The sequence below is a fragment of the Octopus sinensis genome, linkage group LG14, assembly GCF_006345805.1.
Source record: "Octopus sinensis linkage group LG14, ASM634580v1, whole genome shotgun sequence".
Classification (NCBI taxonomy): Eukaryota; Metazoa; Mollusca; class Cephalopoda; order Octopoda; family Octopodidae; genus Octopus; species Octopus sinensis.
The window spans coordinates 20,860,756-20,880,174 of NC_043010.1; the positions used below are offsets into that span (position 1 = coordinate 20,860,756).

Genomic DNA, 19,419 nt, shown 5'->3' on the forward strand with positions numbered 1-19,419 from the left:
CACCTCGTTTAGATGTATAGTTTTAAAAAGCACAGAAATATCAGCGGCAGACAAAACATGCTTAGCATCTTCGGTGGAACTGTTACATCGCGCGATTTCTGCTTGTTTGTGCTTCATTAGCAGGAGGTGTACACTCTCACCATATGTTCGCCAAACATAGTTTTCTCTGCTTTATAGGACTATGCGTCTATACGAGATGCTCCCTCAAGACAAGTAACGCAGTGCCGTTCTGCGCTTTTGGCTGACTACACAACATTCAGTTAGATATTTTACCCAGTGGGTTTGGCTTGAAAGCGCTCGTATGGTGCATAGTTGGTCCTTAGCAACTTAACAGAAATCTGCTTAGGATTTTAATATTTTCAGAGAGGCGACCTGGTTTGAATATCTGCACCACCGTGGTTTTCGCTAAAGGTATGAACAGGGCCACTTGATAGAGTTAAACGGATGCTGGACTAAGTCTATTTTTCAACAACAAGAATAGTGTTTTCATATGGACTTCATACGAGTCAACTGAATACTGTATTAGAAACGACTCGCCAAAGTTGCCGGACGTTGAGAATGAACATGGAGCCGTTTCAAAGAAGAGCGAATATGTTAACTAAATTTCATGTCATGGAAGAAAAGCTCGAAACTTACAAAACTGTGTGAATGCTTTCATTATTAATAAATACGAAAACGAAAATTACGAGAATGACATTTTCAAATACGCAATAAAAGAAATAAAAATAATTACTAAATATTAGAATAAATACATTTATGTATTTGGTTTGGAAGCTCCTTGATGTGAAATCGTGTTCTGAAACAGATATTGTTATATTTATGGACGGTCATATTGCCAGTAAACACACACGCTATATATTTGATCTTCACGCCGAAGAACAGATAGTTATTAAAGAGGTCACAGAATGTGTGACGAAAGAACTTTGACCAACAAACTAATAATAATAATGATAAGGCTAAAATGGCAGTCAAATAATAGTTCGTTTGGTTACTGGCAAAAGGACCCTCCCTATATATAACGATGAATAATAAAATTCAAAATAAATTAAAATAAAATGAAAGAATACAGTAATTAAAATGAACAAACAGTAAAATAAATAAATGCAAAATGAAAATAAAAGAATAATTAAATGAAGTATACGTCACTGACAGTGAAAACGAAGTATAATGTAGAACAGAAAGAAGGGAGGTAAGTCTAACTTCTCGATCTAAGGGAGATAATTCAGATATTTTTATTTTCGTAATGGACGTTATCCTGTCAGAGTGACATTTAATTCTCGACTCATCGCGATAAAGTAGGGTTTTCATGAAAGGCACTCCAGTCGTGGCCAACTGTTCTGTTATTTTGTTTTCGTAGAAAGGCTGGTGAACAGATAAATATGTAAGACGAAATATAGAATGAATTTAAGGAGAGTCTGCGATATATCAGATCGAAGAATACATGCCTGTCGTTGGTGAACTTTACTGATGTTTCTTACCAATTTATATACTTTAAGGCAAGTTACACGCTTATACATACATACATACATACATACATACATACATACATAGGTTCATTAGGCTTAGAAATTTACATAAAAACCTAGAAATACTTTGACTTTGGAAAAACGATCAAAGGAAACTGATTCGCATTCTCCCAATCCGATCTATTAATAGCACAGTCAAAATCTGTTGGACACTACAAAGATTCTACAGTTCTATATTTAAGAGATGAGGAATTATTTACATTATTTACATCATTTACATTTGACGGATATTTGTCCTCATCTTGTTTGTTGTTAACACAATGTTTCAGCTGATATACCCTCCAGCCTTCATCATGTGTCTTGGGGAAATTTTGAACCTCAGTTCTCACTCCTAAGGTATTTTCGATGTTATTATTATATGCCCACCGACATATGGCGTAGTGGTTAAGAGCGCGGGCTACTAACCCCATGATTCTGAGTCCGATTCCAGGCAGTGACCTGAATAATAATAATAATAATAATAATAATAATAATAATAATAATAATATAATAATAATAATATAATAATAATGTTCTCTGGTCGAACACAACTTCTCTATTCACAAACAATACAGGACACCCCTTCCTTAATTTTTCTTAAGGCTAATAGTAGTAAACATCTGAACTTTTTTTGACCCCACCCAAAAAAAAAAAAAAAAAAAAAAAAGATAGTAATAGTGCTGATATTCTATCTATCTATCTACACACACACACACACAAACCTCACCTCGGCTCTATTGTTAACCAAATATGAAAGTATTATTTGACAGGCAAGAACTCTGGCATTGAAGACAGTCAGCCAGCCAACCACCAAGCCAGCCAACGAGACAGACATACACTACTGTGATGGTGATAATGATAAAAAAACAAAAATAACAATAATAAGATACTGCTGTGACTACACATAAGACAATATCATTGATGATGATGGTGGTGATGGTGATGGTGATGATGATGATGATGATGGTAATGGTGGTGATAATGATGATAGTGATGGTAATGGTGAAGATAATAACAATAATAAGCCGACTACGGCTGCTATAATGGTACGATTATAATTGTAACGGCAATGATGGCCGTCTCCCCACGAGCCAATCAAAGCTAAAAAATGATAACATTATCGTAGCACCAAAATGTTTTTGGAAACTAAAAGGAAAACTAAATCAGTATACCAAATCGCTTGTCCTATGGTTAATCTGGAAGCGCGTCCCCCAGGGAAGAGCCAGCCTGGGATCGAAAAGTCATCAACTGGCACAAACTCTTCTCCGAATACGGACATGGATGGTCACTTGAACGGGAAATCCCCCAACTCGAGCCCTCCAAGTTCACCACCACAACCACCACAGAAAGAAAAATGTAAGCGGAACAAATGGACCCGAGAAGAGTATAAAGAAGTAATATACGCTTATTACTATGCATTAGGTAGGCCATCTCAAGAGAGACACACCGCAAACTCTTACAGTATATGGAGAACACGGAATCAAGACAGTAGGCCCTATTGGACGAGAACAAATTAGCAAATGTGAGGAGGGATATCTTTAGAAATAACAGACTCACAGACAGTGAAATAAGTGCGATCAAGCACGCAACGGAAAATGACATAAATATAAGACACAAAGGAAATGAAGAATCAGATGAACAGTATAGCCCGCCACGAGGCTTAATTGAAAGACTGCCATCTGACCAAAGTACGCAAAGGCCTGAAGATACAAGAAATTCTATTGTACCTGTTAAGATAGCCAGGAAAACGAAAAAACAACAGTAACTGAAGATCTCGCATTTGCTGAAGAACACAGAGAGTCTATGGCAGAAATGAGGCAGAAAATCCTGAATACGCTTGAAGTTGTAAGACATACAAGTATGAATGATAGAGAACCGCTTCATAAACTCTCAAATACAAACCAAAATAAAAAACAAATCCAAATTGGCAACTATGTAACAAATGAAATAATACGAGAATTAAAACCTGATTTTACTGAGTTAAATGAAATTATTTACGCTTCTGCTAGGGCAATTGAAACCAGCTGTATTCCCCCGAAAAAACAAAGAAAACAAAACCTGGGAAGAAATCAAACCTGGAGAAGTAAAATTGAAAAAGAGATTGAATTTATGAGAGGGGAAATATCAATATTAAATGAACTAATATGTGGAAATGATGTAAGATCCAGAACAGGAAGAAAGATGAAGAGAAAATTTGGATCCTCACCAAGAGAAGAACTGATATCAATAAAAGAAACGCTGAAACAAAAAGTCCAAGCAAAAGCCAAAGAATACGAAGATTTGAGAAGAGAAACAAGTTTTACAAGCAAAATAAGCTGTTCACATCCAATGCCAAAAAATTCTACAGAGAAATAGGGAAGGAGAAAGTAACCGTTAAAGACCCCCCTCCCATGGAAGAAGTTCAAAACTTTTGGAAAGGATTTGGAGTGACAAGAAGACGTACAACATAAATGCAGACTGGATTATACAAACTGAAGGATCCTACCAAAATTTACAACAACAAGCATGGGAAGACATCACAATAGCAGACCTAAGAAAGGCACTCACGAAGGCCCATAACTGGAAATCCCCCGGTAAAGATAGGGTGCCGAATTTCTGGCTCGCATCGCTCCCGTGCGCACACGGTAAGCTAGTTCAGCTGCTCAATGGAATTTTGAGAGACCCAAAGAAAACACCTGAATGGTTAGCAAGTGGCATTACTTACCTACTCCCAAAGAATAACGAAACCAACCTTCCAAAAAACTATCGGCCTATAACCTGTCAATCCACCACGTATAAAATCCTAACATCTATCCTGGCGGAGAAAACATATGCATTCATGGAGAAGAACGATATTTTCCCCATTGAACAAAAAGGGTGCCGCCGAGGCTCTTACGGATGCAAAGATCAACTGCTAATCAATCGTATGATCCTTGAGAACTGTCACAACAAGCGCAGAAATCTCAGCACCGCATGGATTGACTATAAAAAGGCCTTCGACAGTATACCGCATCCATGGATCTTGAGATCGCTGGACATCTTTAAAATTTCCCCTGTGATTTCAAACTTCCTGAAGCACAATATGTCGTTGTGGAATACGAATCTCCAATTATACCACTCTAATGGAGTACTTGCCTCAGAAAATATAAACATCAACTGTGGAATTTTTCAAGGTGACTCACTTTCACCTTTAATATTCTGCATAGCCCCAATACCCCTTACAAGTGAATTAAACAGAACAGGGTATGGGTATAAAATTGCCAATAAAAAAATAAGCCATCTATTTTATATGGATGACTTAAAACTTTATGGTAAAGACAATAATGAACTTGAAGGCCTATTGCGCACCGTGAAAGCATTCAGCGATGACATCGGGATGGAGTTTGGACTTGAGAAGTGTGCCAAGGCCACTTTCCAGAAAGGGAAAGTGAAGACCACAAATTCAGTCGTGTTAGATGTTGACACAGTCATAAGAGAGCTTGAGCAAGAACAGACATACAAATATTTAGGGATAAATGAAGGCTCTGGTATTCAACATGCAAGCATGAAAGAGAAAATCAGGAAGGAATGTTATAGGAGAGTTCGTGCAGTCCTGAAATCTGAACTAAATGCACGTAACAAGGTGTTAGCTATAAATTCCTTAGCAGTTCCAGTTGTTACTTATAGCTACAATGTGTTGAACTGGAATATGAGTGAAGTAAAGAATATAGATAGAAAAATACGCAAGCTGCTGAGTTGTAATAGGATGCACCACCCAAAGGCAGACGTAGATCGCCTTTACCTTCCCAGAGCCCAAGGAGGTCGAGGCCTGATCCAATTTGAACTAGCTTACAAAACAACCACAATTGGACTGGCCAAATATCTCGAAATATCGAATGACTGGATGCTAAAGCTCGTGGAAAATCACGAGAGACGAAAGAAGCTTCATTCTATCATCAAGGAAAGCAAAAATTTGCTATTGATCTCGTGCAGGATACCCAAACTGAACAACCCGAGGGAAGTACGGCAACTATTGTTGCAAAGAAGGTGAAAATGATGGCAATGAAAAAAGCGCACGAGCAATTGGCTGATAGGTGGGAGGAGAAACCTCTGCACGGCAAATATGTGACCCCCGCAGCAAACAAGCTGATGTTGACCAGAAGCAAACCCATCAGTGGCTGCGGAGCTCAGGGCTAAAAGCAGAGAGCGAAGGTTTCATCCTGGCTGCTCAAGACCAAAGCCTATTAACCCGGAACTACCAGGCCAATGTGATGAAAAATGGAGCAGACCCAAAATGCCGATTCTGCAACGACATGATTGAAACAGTGGACCACCTAATCTCTGGATGTAAAGTTTTAGCACCAGTGGAGTATAAATTAAGACATGACAGAGTTGGCCAATATCTCCACTGGCTAATAAGTCGGCATTACAATATCAAAACTGCCGACAAGTGGTATAATCACCACCCTGAGGCTGTAACTGAAGGAGAAAATGTAACCATTCTGTGGGACTTTCCAGTACATACAGACCGAACCATCAAGGCCAATAAACCAGATATTGTTGTGAAAGACCAAAACAATAAAGTTTGCTTATTGATCGACATGAGCATCCCCTGTGATCATAATATCTCAGCGAAAGAGTTTGACAAGCTCAGAAAATACAAAGACCTACTCATTGAAATTGAGAAAATGTGGCATCTCAAGGCGGTTACAATACCAGTGATCGTAGGAGCACTAGGAATGATCAAGAAGGGAACCGAAAATTATATGAGAATGATCCCTGGCTTACCATCCCTGGAAGAAGTGCAAAAGATTGTCTTAACTGGTACATCACACGTATTGAGAAGAGCATTGTCGATGTGAGAACTGTTGCTGCTCATGTATTTTAATTTAACTTAAAAAAAAAAAAAAAAAAAAAATGAACGAACTACTGAGTTTGGTTTAATGGCCTACCAATATACACTATGAGTTTCTTTGCCCTAGGAGTCGGGAAGACACTCGGCAAGAAATGGAAGAAAATTTGAAAGAAGAAAAAAAAAGTAAAAATAATAATAATAATGATAATAATAATAATATAATAATAATAATAATAATAATAAAGAAGGAATATATTCACAGACATGACAGAGTTGGAACCTACATACATTGGAAGCTATGCCAACATTATGGAATAACAACAGAAAAAAGATGGTATAGGCACACACCAGAAAAGGTCACAAAAAACGAGAAAGCAACCATACTCTGGGATATGCCGATACACACAGATAGAGAAATTAAGGCCAACAGACCAGATATAGTTGTCAGAGATCATGAAAAAAAAAATGCTTTCTAATTGATGTATCAATACCGGCAGATGACAACGTGTCTCTAAAAGAAATGGAGAAACTCTCAAAATACAAAGACCTGGAAATAGAGGTAACTAGAATGTGGAATCTGAAAACAGAAACAATTCCTATCATAGTAGGTGCATTAGGCATGATAAAAAAATATTCAGACAAATACATAACAAAAACACCAGGACTTACAAACACATATAACATACAGAAAATTGCACTACTAGGCACTGCACACATCCTACGCAGAACACTTTCCATACAATAACCATCAGAGCATCACAACAAATCACAGCACATACTCAAGGCACACAGAGCTGCGCTCGGTAGTGAAGTGAAAGCACGCTATAAAAATTATACTACTGAATAATAATAATAATAATAATAATAATAATAATAATAATAATAATAATAATAATAATAATAATAATAATAATAATAATAATATCGAAAAATACCTTAGGAATGTGAACTGAGGTTCTAAATTTCCTCAAGACACCTGATGAAGGCTGGAGGGTATATCAGCCGAAACGTTGTGTTAATAACAAACAAGATGAGGAGAAATATCCGTAAAATGTAAATAATGTAAACAATTCCTCATCACTTAAATATAGAACTGAAAAACATAACTGTGAAACAAATATTGAGGGATGCTAAGCCAGACGGGGTAAGGTGGCGAACGCTGAGGAACATTCTTTGACAGGAGAAAATATGGGAGAGGAGACAAACAAGAATACGTCTGGTCTGTGCAACAGACCGGAAGAATAGAAAGATCAACACGTTTGGGGAAAAAAAGATGGACGATAGTCACGTGTGTGTGTGGAGGTGCAATAGCCCAGCAATTAGGGCAGCGGAGTCGCAGTTTTGGGATCGCGGTTTCGAAGCTAGAGCGGGCGTTGTGTGTGTTTATTGAGCGAAAACACCTAAAGCTCCACGAGTCTCCGGCAGGGGGTGGTGGCGAACCCTGCTATATTCTTTTACAACTTTCTCTCACTCTTTCTTCCTGTTTCTGTTGTACCTGTATTTCAAAGGGCCATCCTTGTCACACTGAATCTTCCCGAGAACTACGTTAGGGGTACACGTGTCTGCGGAGTGTTCAGCCACTTGCACGTTAATTTCACAAGCAGGCTGTTCCGTTGATCTGATATATATATATATATATATATATATATATATATATATAGATAGATAGATAGATAGATAGATAGATAGATAGATAGATAGATAGATAGATAGATAGATTCAAATGAATTTGGTACTTAAGTTGGAGGCACCAGAATTTAGCATGGTTATTATCCATATAATTTAAAATAAGGTGATTATAATCAAAATAAGCAACAAGGATATCCAGAGATAGTGCAGTACGATCGTTTTATGCGACTCCATTTAATTGAACAATGCAATCATTGCATCAATTTAAAATGCAGAGCAATCCTCAGCTGCATAAAAATATAGAATTTAGTTAAATTCGAAGGGCTCATTAGTATATTTATTTTATCCAAAATCACCAAGAGGATAAGTAGATAGACAAAGAACATGTTTTACCAACAACATCACAGTTGTAACAAAGATTTTTTCAAAAAAGACACTGCGTATCACTGATAATTTTCTGCTATTTAGATTTACTAAGGGTAGGGGGGTCAGTTTTAATTTATAGGCTAGTTTATCAATATATATAACATAGAAATATCATACGATGTTAGAGACGTAAGTAAAATACGTGATGGAGAAAGAATGGAAATATGAAACCACGCTGTTATCACGTAAAGTATATATTCTAAGAAAATAAACACAGATGTGTATGATTTAAGGTTCAGAATTCTAAGCTTACTCAAAGAGAAGTAAAAGCAATAAGAGAAGTTAGAGAAATAGAAATAGAATCGGCAGCCAGTTTGTGAAACCCGTTCATATAGCAGACTTATCATAAAATGAATAGTATGACATTTGAAGCGAAAGGGGAAGCAGTCTGGATTACTGTGAGAGTAACGAAGGGGTGAGGGAAGAGTGAAGGAGAGAGAAGGAAAGGGAGATAGAGGGAGAGAGAGTGATAGATAGATAGATAGATAGAGAGAGAGAGAGGGAAAGAGAGAGAGAGAGAGAGTAAAGAAGAATGTAGTGGAAGTTGAGAAAGATGGAGAGGAAAAGAGCAAGAAAGTGAGCGCAGGAACGGAGGTCCTCAAGATATCGACGTGCGTGTGTAGAAGGCGTATGGCTCAGTGGTTAGAGCGTCGAGCTTACGATCGTGAGGTTGTGAGTTCGAATCCTGGATCGGGCTGCGTGTTGTGTTCGTGAGCAAGACATTTTATTTCACGTTGCTCCTGTTCACTCAGCTGTAGAAATGAGTTGCGACGTCACAGGTGCCAAGCTGTATCGGCCCCTTTGCCTTTCCCTTGGATAACACTGGTGGCGTGGAGAGGGTAGGCCGGGTGACTGCTGGTCTTCCATAAACATCCTTGTGCCTGGGAGGGTAACTTTCTAGGTGCAATCCCACTGTCAGTCATGACCGAAGGGGGTCTCAGCAATACATCTATCTAAGAAATCATCTCTCTCCCCACCTCTCTCTCTCTCTATATATATATATATATATCGTGCTGCTACTGTATAAACCTCTCTGAGAGATTTAGAAATGCAATATTTCTAATTTCGAAATCAGTGAATGTATTTCCCTTGAAATAAATATGTTTTCAATGGCGAATAAGCATCAACAGCTGGCAAGCAATGATGATCAGTGACTCTGAAACTAGTCTCTGGATGCTGGCTTTGCTGGGTGGAGGTGCTTATCTCCCCCTTTGAAAACATAAGGACACAGAAAATGTGTTATGGCCAACTGGAAACGGTGTTACCTAGGGCTAAATAGCAGTAGCATTCTTCCCTTTCATGGGACTGCCACATTAAGTTGACAACATGCCATCACTTTATCGTGCTGCTACTGCATAAATCTCTCTGAGAGATTTAGAAATGCAACACACACACACACACACACACACACACACATATATATATATATATATATATATATATATATATATACCGGAACTGCTATTGATGTACTAGCAATATACTTCCGGAGTGGGGCAGTAATTGGGCAAAATTTCGGGTCAAGTAACCGAAAACAAGTTAGAATAACCAAAGACCATTTCGTTGGGGTTGACTCTGCCTTTCATCCTTTCAGGGGTCGATAATACCGGGTGTTCAAAATGTCTCTCCGCAGTGAGTTCTTTTCCACCCTGCACCTCACCATGGCGCTACCTCAAGAGTTTTTCAGTGAATGGATTATTTCGAAGGGACTTTGGCTACCAAGTTCACCTGATTCAACACCGCCAGACTTTTTTTTCTGGGGAGCATGTAAAGGATCAGTGTACAAGAATCGCCCGAAAAACCATCAAATACTGCGGAGAGACTTTTTGAGCACCCCGTATAAATACCAGTAGAGTCAATGTAATACACTTCCCCTCCCCTCAAAACCGCTGGCCTTGTGTCAAAATTTGAAACCAACGTTTCCGCTGATAAACTCTCCAGCCTTCATCAGGTGTGTTGAGGAACTTTCGAACCTGGGTTCTCATTCCTAAGGTATTTTTCGATGTTATTATTATTATTAATATTATTATTATTATTATTATTGAGTGAGAGAGCAGTTCATGCCATCAAAGTGACACTGGGGTAAAATATACGAAGCCCAATATACCCATCATGACTACCCGTCTGATAAAGGTACACCAGGCACATGCATCACAACCATATGTGCGCGACATGGTAATCTCATATCAAAATAAACAGCACATGACCTTGCAGGTGGGGCCCGGTTAGAATTTTCTTCAGGTTGAGTAGCCCATCCTGCTCAAAAGGTCCCTGAATAAGGGTTGCTTTAGGATGTTGAACGAAACACCTATGTTTCCAGAGGTGAATTATTCAAACTCCAAAGAATCCCTCTCAACACATGGCCATGATGCTCCCCCACTACTTCTGCTCGTGATCAGAGATGCACGTATTGTCAGCCACTAAGGGACATGCTCAACTGGTTACGGTCAAACAACTGACAAGCAAATTTGTGGTATTGAGCAGAATATTTGCTGTAGCCCATCTTTTATACCAAGACAAAACAATGTACATGATAACACTTCCAATCAGTTAAGATCAGAAGCCATGAGAGCCACTGCCTGGTACTGCATCAGGGCATTTATTATTATTATTATTATTATTATTATTATTATTATTATTATTATTATTATTATTATTATTATTATTATTATGGTTACTGCCTGGAATCGAACTCGGAATCTTGGGTCTAGTGATCTGAATAATAATAACATCGAAAAATGCCTTAGGAGTGAGAACCTAGGTTCGAAATTTCTCCTAGACACCTGCTGAAGGCTGGAGGGTATATCTGCCGAAACGTTGTGTTAACAACAAACAAGATGAAGACAAATACTCGTCAAATGTAAATAATGTAAACCAATATAACACAATATACTTAATAATTGGTTAGTAGCGAGGTGTATTTCACCAAAAAATACTATGTATTTGATTGGAAGAAATTTACATAAATCAATGTAAGCGTAAAATTTATAAAGTAAAACCTGAAAAATAAGTTTTTTTTTAAAGACAATTACAATTACATAACAATCTAGTATTTATGGAAAGCAGTTTACTTTACAATATAAAATACGCGAAGAGCATTCGCTGCAGGATTTTGTCACTGAGAAAAAAAAACCTTTTCGTAAACGTGAATAAAAAATCACATCGAGCTTTGCTACTAGTGATATCATCTGACAATCACATACAGGGCTCCGATGTAATTTTTGCCTCCTCAGTGACAGATACCGTCTCAAACATTTGGAGCTATGCCAGAACTCCTGTTCTTTGGAGCAGGTAAAAATAAATGTAGACATCTTTATATTGATCTTCGTCGCTCCATGTGCCTCGATTAAATTAATTCCAGTATGGCAAGCTTCAACATAACTCAGCTAAAATCAGGCCGAGACTCAGCGTTTTGTTATCTGCTGACTTACTTTGGAGCTCCTTTCGATGTATTTTCTCTATGTATATGCCGAATATTTTCTCCAAGAAAAATTCTGTGCGACAGCGTGTTAAAACCAAGAAAATTCTTTGCGGTGTCAGACGTGCCATGCAGACCATCATGTCACTTGTTTGGCATTGTGTTTTTATTCTCTTCTATTTTATTTTGATATGCACATTGCGTTTGTAGTCTTCTCTCCTGTTATACACATGCGCACTGTGTGTTCATGCTTCTTTTTCCGATTCCTACTCAAAAGTTGTTTACAAATCACAACCATCTCACGAACGCGAATTCATGAAAAGCGCTTCAGGCTCCGATGGTTTTATAATAAATGTCTGATTCTTTATACAAGCCGTCACTGTTTCATATATATATATATATATATATATATATATATATATATAAATGTATGTGTATTTTTCAATATTTACAAATAACCCAGCATGGCCACAGCATGGCCACAGCTCATGAGCTGAAACTAGAATCAATCAAAAAACACGGAAAAAATAAATAGTTGCCAGTGTAGCAAAAATTCACACAAGTACCAAGGATGTAATAGTCTGCTTATAAAGGTAGAAACTCCAGGTTTAGGTGAAATGTTTTGTATATCATAGATAAATATATAAATGGAGTTAAACGCATGTGTTATTTAAATCTTTATACTTCCGACATATGTTTCGAAGAAAACATTGGTATAAAATGGATAAAATGATGTAAAACAATGCAATCTTATAATCAGGGGAAAAAAGAAAGAAAAACAAAACGCATCGATAAGACATTTTAACCGAATATGATTACAGCATATATTACTGAGAAGATTGTATTGTTTTACATTGTTTTATTCCTTCTGGAATAATACCAATGTTTTCTTCGAAACATATGTCAGAAGTATAAAGATTTGAATAACACTTGCGCTTAACTCTCTTCATATATATATTGTTAGCAACGGAAGCAGTATCAATATTACATGGTGATCTTTATATTCAGCTTAACATTGAGAGGATCTCTCAGGGATATTAACCGCACTAACCTGTATTCTAATAAGGCATCCATGTCATGTTGGTTACATATATATATATATATTATATATATATATATATATATATATATGTGTGTGTGTGTGTGTGTGTTGTGTGTGTGTGTGTGTGTGTGTGTGTGGTGTGTGTGTGTGTCTGTTTGTTTGTTTGTGTTTGTGTGTGTGTGTCTGTTTGTTTGTTTGTTTGTGTGTGTGTGTGTGTGAGTGTGTGTATGTGTGCGTGTGTGTGTGTGTGTGTGTGTGTGCGTGCGTGTGTGTGGTGTAAAATACGACGTCCTCAACAAATATTCGTAAAATCCTGCATTATTTCGAGCTGAAAAAAATAATGGATAGAAAGAAATAATCTGTGAGACAAAATGTTATGGAAATATGCATGATTTTGCCTTCTCGTGTTAAGTCGTCAACTCCTGAGCACTCTTTTCCGTGAACAATAGCTATATCTTAACAGACAGTGAGAAGTCAGAATATCTCTGTTGTCTGCAATCACAAGAGTCCAATATAATAAAACTAAGCAGAACAGACAAATGCAACGACAGCAGAAACATCTCACCAGCGGATTTGTTTTACTCTCTCAAAATACTCTAAGTGTAATTAACCATAGGAGACGATTACATATGGAATATTTAATGGAGGCGCAATGGTCCAGTGGTTAGGGCAGTGGACTAGCGGTCGTAGGATCGCGGTTTCGATTCCCAGACCGATCGTCGTGAGCGTTTATTGAGCGAAAACACCTAAAGCTCCAGGAGGCTCCGGCACGGGGTGGTGGCGAACCCTGCTGTACTCTTTCACCACAACTTTCTCTCACTCTTTCTTCCTGTTTCTCTTATACCTGTATTTCAAAGGGCCGGCCTTGTTACGCTCTGTATCACGCTGAATATCTCCCAGAACAACGTTAAGAGTACATGTGTCTGTGGAGTACTCAGCCACTTGCAGGTTAATTTCATGAGCAGGCTGTTCCGTTGATCAGATCAACTGGAACCCTTGTCGTCGCAACCGACTGAGTGCCACGTCGACGTATTTAATAGTTGTATCAAATTTTGGCAGAAGGTTAGGGATTTCGAAGGAGGGGCTGCTAGTCAATCACATCGACCCCAGTGCTCAACTGGTACATGTCTTATCGGCCCTGAAAGGATGAAAAGCAAAGTCGACTTTGGTGGAATTTGAATTCAGAACGTAGCGACGGGCGAAATATGGCTAGACATTTTACCCGACCTGCTGACGACTCTGCTAGTTCGCCGCCTCACATACACATTCAATATTAATTAGTCTTAGCAAGGTTCTCTACGGATATACACATAAAATAGGAATAATCTGGTGCTGCGAGACAACAGAATGAAACAAGAAAATAAATAAAAACGGATGCAAAAATCCACTCTCTGCTCTATGGCATTAAAGAAATATTCTTGGTGTGGTAAGAAGCTTGCTTCCCAACCTCACCGTTCCGAGTTCAGTCCCACTGCATGGTACCATGGAAAAATGTTTTCTACTATAGCCCTGAGCTGATCAAAGCCTTGTGACTGGGTTTGGTAGACGGAAACTGAATGCAGCCCGTCGTATATATATATATATACATATATATATATATATATGACAGTATTAGCCAGACTATCGTATGCTGTTACACACCACCGATCACGATGCACTTCCAATTTTGTCTTCATTGCATCATCTCGACTCAAATCGTTGGACTAAACCGTTTCCCCACCGTCGTTTTTATATGTTTATTTGTTTTGTGAGTGTTTGTGTCTATTTCTCTCCACCACCGCTTCACAACCGGTGTTGGCGTGTTTACATCCTGTAACTTCGGCACAAGAAGTCGATAAACTAAGTACCAAGTCTTAAAAAATAATAAAATAATAATACTGAGATCGATTCATATTTCACGCTGTATCTCCCCGAGAACTACGTTATTAGTACGCGTGTTCGTGGAGTACTCGGCCATTTGCACGTTAATTTCACGTGCTGGCTATTTTGTCGAAACCGACGGAGTGCCAGAAAGATCACTTCAAGTCCTGACCAATTTAGTAAAATAACTATCATTAATCTAGCGCATTCCGCCGGGATCGACTTTGCCTTTTATCCTTCTGGGGTCGATAAAATGAATACCAGTTGGATAATGGGGCCGATGTAATCGTTTTACACCTTCCCCTGTAATTAATAGCCTTGTGCCAAAACATGAAGTCATTATTGAATTAGGATTAAGGGGGCGAGCTGGCAGAAACGTTAGCACGCAGGCGAAATACGTAGCCGTATTTCGTCTGCCGTTACGTTCTGAGTTCAAATTCCGCCGAGGTCGACTTTGCCTTTCATCCTTTTTGGATCGATAAATTAAGTACTAGTTACGTACTGGAGTCGATATAATCGACTTAATCCGTTTCTCTGTCCTTGTTTGTCCTCTCTGTGTTTAGCTCCTTGTAGGTAGTAAAGAAATAGGTATTTCGTCTGCCGCTACGTTCTGAGTTCAAATTCCGCCGAGGTCGACTTTGCCTTTCATTATTTCGGGGTCGATTAAATAAGTACCAGTTATGTACTGGGGTCAATATAATTGACTTAATCCGTTTCTCTGTCCTTGTTTGTCCTCTCTGTGTTTAGCCCCTTGTGGGTAGTAAAGAAATAGGTATCTCGTCTGCCGCTACGTTGTGAGTTCAAATTCCGCCGAGGTCGACTTTGCCTTTCATCCTTTCGGGGTCGATAAATTAAGTACTAGTTACGCACTGGAGTCGATGTAATCGACTTAATCCGTTTGTCTGTCCTTGTTTAGCCCCTTGTGGGTAGTAAAGACATAGGTATTTCTCCCCTCGCTACGCTCTGAGTTCAAATTTCGCCGAGGTCAACTTTGCCTTTCATCCTTTCATCCGCACTGGGGTCGATGTAATCGACAGGCTACAAAATTTCAGGCCTTGTGTCTATAGTAGAAATGATTATATGTAATTGCTCAATCTGCTAAAAATAGCGGACAGATGTCCTTCAAATCATATCTATTATCGTTAAAAAATGATACGCTCGACACATTAGATAATATATATTCTGGGTACACCAGAATCCAAAACTGGATGGTCTTCATTGGAATAGCTTTAAGCATAAGTCTTCTCAACAACTGTTTAATGTCTAAATTATGGCTTACTTGAGACATACCACTTTGCAAAAAGAATGTTTTTCTATTTAGATAAAAAAAAAATGGTGTCCTTCGTAGTTTAGACCCAAGGACTCCTCATTTGAGCAGAGCGGCAATCAAACGCATTCCAATCAGGGCCATCCCAGCAGTCTTTGTCGATTTAATACTAACATATTCAATACAGATGGTAATATCAAATTTGTCTGAGATGAAGGGATAACACTTTAAGGGAGATTTGGCTGCTATTCCTGTAGGTCTTTTGTTGCCATTTTTAATGTTGATTTGCAAACATATAATCAAATACATTCCAGCTGTGATTATATGTGACGTATATTTAGGACTGGAGATTTGGCTGCTGTTTCTTGTAAATCAAGCAACCGTTTTAAAGAAAGGAACTCAAAAACACTCTTCCTGGAATAAGACACAGACGTATATATAAAGCTCTTTTCTTTAATATATTTGTTCAATGGTGTGGTGGTAAATTATGGAATATTTTGTGATATAGGTTATCACACTTGCTTTATATATATATTTTTGTACATATACGTTGCCTTCCAAATGGTTTTTCCTTATTTCAGTGGTGCTATCGTCCGCAGTAAATAATTTTTGTTCAATATTAATGATTGTAACATATTTTAATTACTTCCATTTTTTTTTTATTTCTATTGACAGATTTATGGTATGATAACAGTTGCCTTTATTACACTGTCCGTAATATCTTTCATCGTAGCTACTCATCCAGCTGGCCAAGTAGAAGGGATTCGTGACTTTTTGGGACGAGTCCGCAGTAACAACACGGAATATCTGGATCTATACCCCACTGTGCCTCATCCGGCATTGATCATAGTCGATTTCATTTGTCTTGTATATTTCTCGTGTGACTTGTTTTTCAGGTTCATCACTTGTCCAAGCTGGAAAAAATTCGTGAAGAATCCCTTGAATTTTGTGGATTTCGCTTCACTTGTGCCTGATTATATCGACATTATCGCTGGTTACGCAGTTGAGGTTACTCTAGCAATAAAAATAATGCACTACGTGAAATTTTTAAGAATCTTTCGTGCCCTCAGGATTTTCCGCTTGGTTCTTTATGTCCCGGGCTTGTGGATCATGCTGTACACATTCAAAGCCAGTTTCTGGGATTTGTTGTTGATGGTTTGTTTCATGTCAGTCGGCATGATTGTATTTGCCACTTTCATGTATTACGCTGAAGACCATAACATCACAACTATTCCCTTGGGTTTATGGTGGGCGCTGATCACTATGACTACGGTTGGTTATGGAGATATATATCCAACAAGTAACGTCGGATATCTAGTTGGCTCGTTATGTGCCGTCACTGGTTTGTTTATGGTCGGTTTCACTGTTCCTATTATCGTCAATCATTTCGTCATGTACTACAAGCATATGAAATCCATGCAAGAAGCACGAAAGCGCGACGAAAGAGCCAAGAAGGAAATGGATAGAATGCGAAAGTTGATAGAAGAAGAAGAAGCTGAAACTGAGTTTCAGCATCCGTTCGAAGCGGAAAAAGAACCTCAAAATTCTTCGAAACGCAAAAATAGAGTTACAGTGAGTGTAACACAAGAAAGCTCAAATCAATATGGACAAACTTCTCTTTCAAATCCGCCACCTCCTTCCTTTGAAAGTTTATCAAACACCAAAAGTGACCAGCGATTGCGTTCTGGTATGGCTCGAAGCACAATGTCCGGCAATAACGATAACCAAACGGTAAATGGATTTGAAACTAAAATGTAGTAATCTGCAAAGATTATTGGGATATTTTAGATGTTACAGACCATTTTAAGGGTGACAATTCACATTTCGCCTCTGAACAAGATATAAACACTATAAAAGCATTCGCATTATAAGACATTATTACTACCATTATTATAATTACTGGGGTGGGTCAAACTAAAGAAAACCGTACAATGCCGGGCGAAGCGCTTTCCACCATTAACTTCCTGCATTGAAATTCCATTCAAATGGTGGTAATGATGATAATGATGATTATGACGACGACGACGACGACAACGACGACGATGATGATGATGATAATGATAGTAATGATTATCATCAAACCTTTTCTACTTTAAGCCACTGGGCTTGACATTTTTGGGGGAAAACTAGTCGATGAGATCGACCTCAGCGTTCAACTGGAACTTTATTTTATCGACCACGAAAGGATGCAAGGCATATTTGACCTCAACAGGATTTGTATTAAAAATGGTACAGAACCAACTTGTAGGTTCTTTAATCATTACAAGTGTAGAGCATTTTATCTGAGGTTGTCCGTTACCGACACCAAATGAGTAGCAGAATCACCATGTGAATTTCGGTGAATGGCTGCGCGGGAAGATATGCAACCATTAATATATTTCCACTTATTTCTTATTTTCCTAAAATTTTCGTAGCGTCTTGAAACCTTTTCAATAGTCTTCAATTTTACCGGAAGAATTTTACCGGTGAGTGTGTTAAATTATAAGGCACAAAAAGAAAATGACTCTCCCCAGGCACAAAAGAATATGCTTCAACACACGAACTCATATAAAGAATCTTCCCAACCAAATGCCCAAAACGAAATAAAATATTGGTGATTTTTCATTTAACAGAGACCTGGACTATTATTATTTAGTGTTACAGAGATAAGACACGTAAATTCATTAATATAAGTTTATCATCAGACTGAAATAATATCGTCAAAAATCTTTAAAAAATAAAAAATGCAACGATTTAGCGTAGAAAAATATAACTTCTACCAATTTGGTGTAATAAAAAAATAGATGTGAGAAATATCTTAGTAACATTCTAGGTGAATTATTTCTCAAATAATTTCAAAAATTATGGCCTAGTGGTTAGGGCAGCGGACTCGCGGTCGCAGGATCGCGGTTTCGATTCTCAGACCGGGCGTTGTGTGTGTTTATTGAGCGAAAACACCTAAAAGCTCTACGAGGCTCCGGCAGGGGGTGGTGATCCCTGCTGTACTCTTTCACCACAATGGCGGTGCCCCAGCATGGCCACAGCTCAAGAGCTGAAACTGGAAAAACAAAAACAAAAACAAACAATTCGCTAGCAAAGCACAAATTCACCGGTGCGCCTACAAATTTTATATATATATATATATATATATATATATATATATATATATATATATATATATATATATATATATATATATATATATATATATATATATATATATATATATATATATGTATATATATTTTATATATATTATATATATATATATTTATATATTTTATATCTATCTATCTATATATATAATCATATATATATACATATATACACATATATATATGTTTATATATATATATATATATATATATATATATAAACATATATATACATATATATATATATACATATAAATATAAGCATATATATATACATATATACACATATATATACACACACACACACACATACATACATACATAC

The 19,419-nt window shown here is 37.7% G+C and overlaps 1 protein-coding gene across 1 annotated transcript in view; it reads left to right on the top strand.

Moving 5' to 3' along the window:
* Nucleotides 1-18,411, top strand: part of LOC115219011 (potassium voltage-gated channel protein Shaw-like) — a 106,296-nt gene extending 87,885 nt beyond the window's left edge. Inside the window, exon 3 of the mRNA XM_036508727.1 lies at nt 16,636-18,411. Within this exon, the coding sequence (XP_036364620.1) occupies nt 16,636-17,718 (1,083 nt within the window). The 3' untranslated portion in view covers nt 17,719-18,411. The remainder of the gene's footprint in view (nt 1-16,635) is intronic.
* The last annotated feature ends 1,008 nt before the right edge of the window (nt 18,412-19,419 follow it).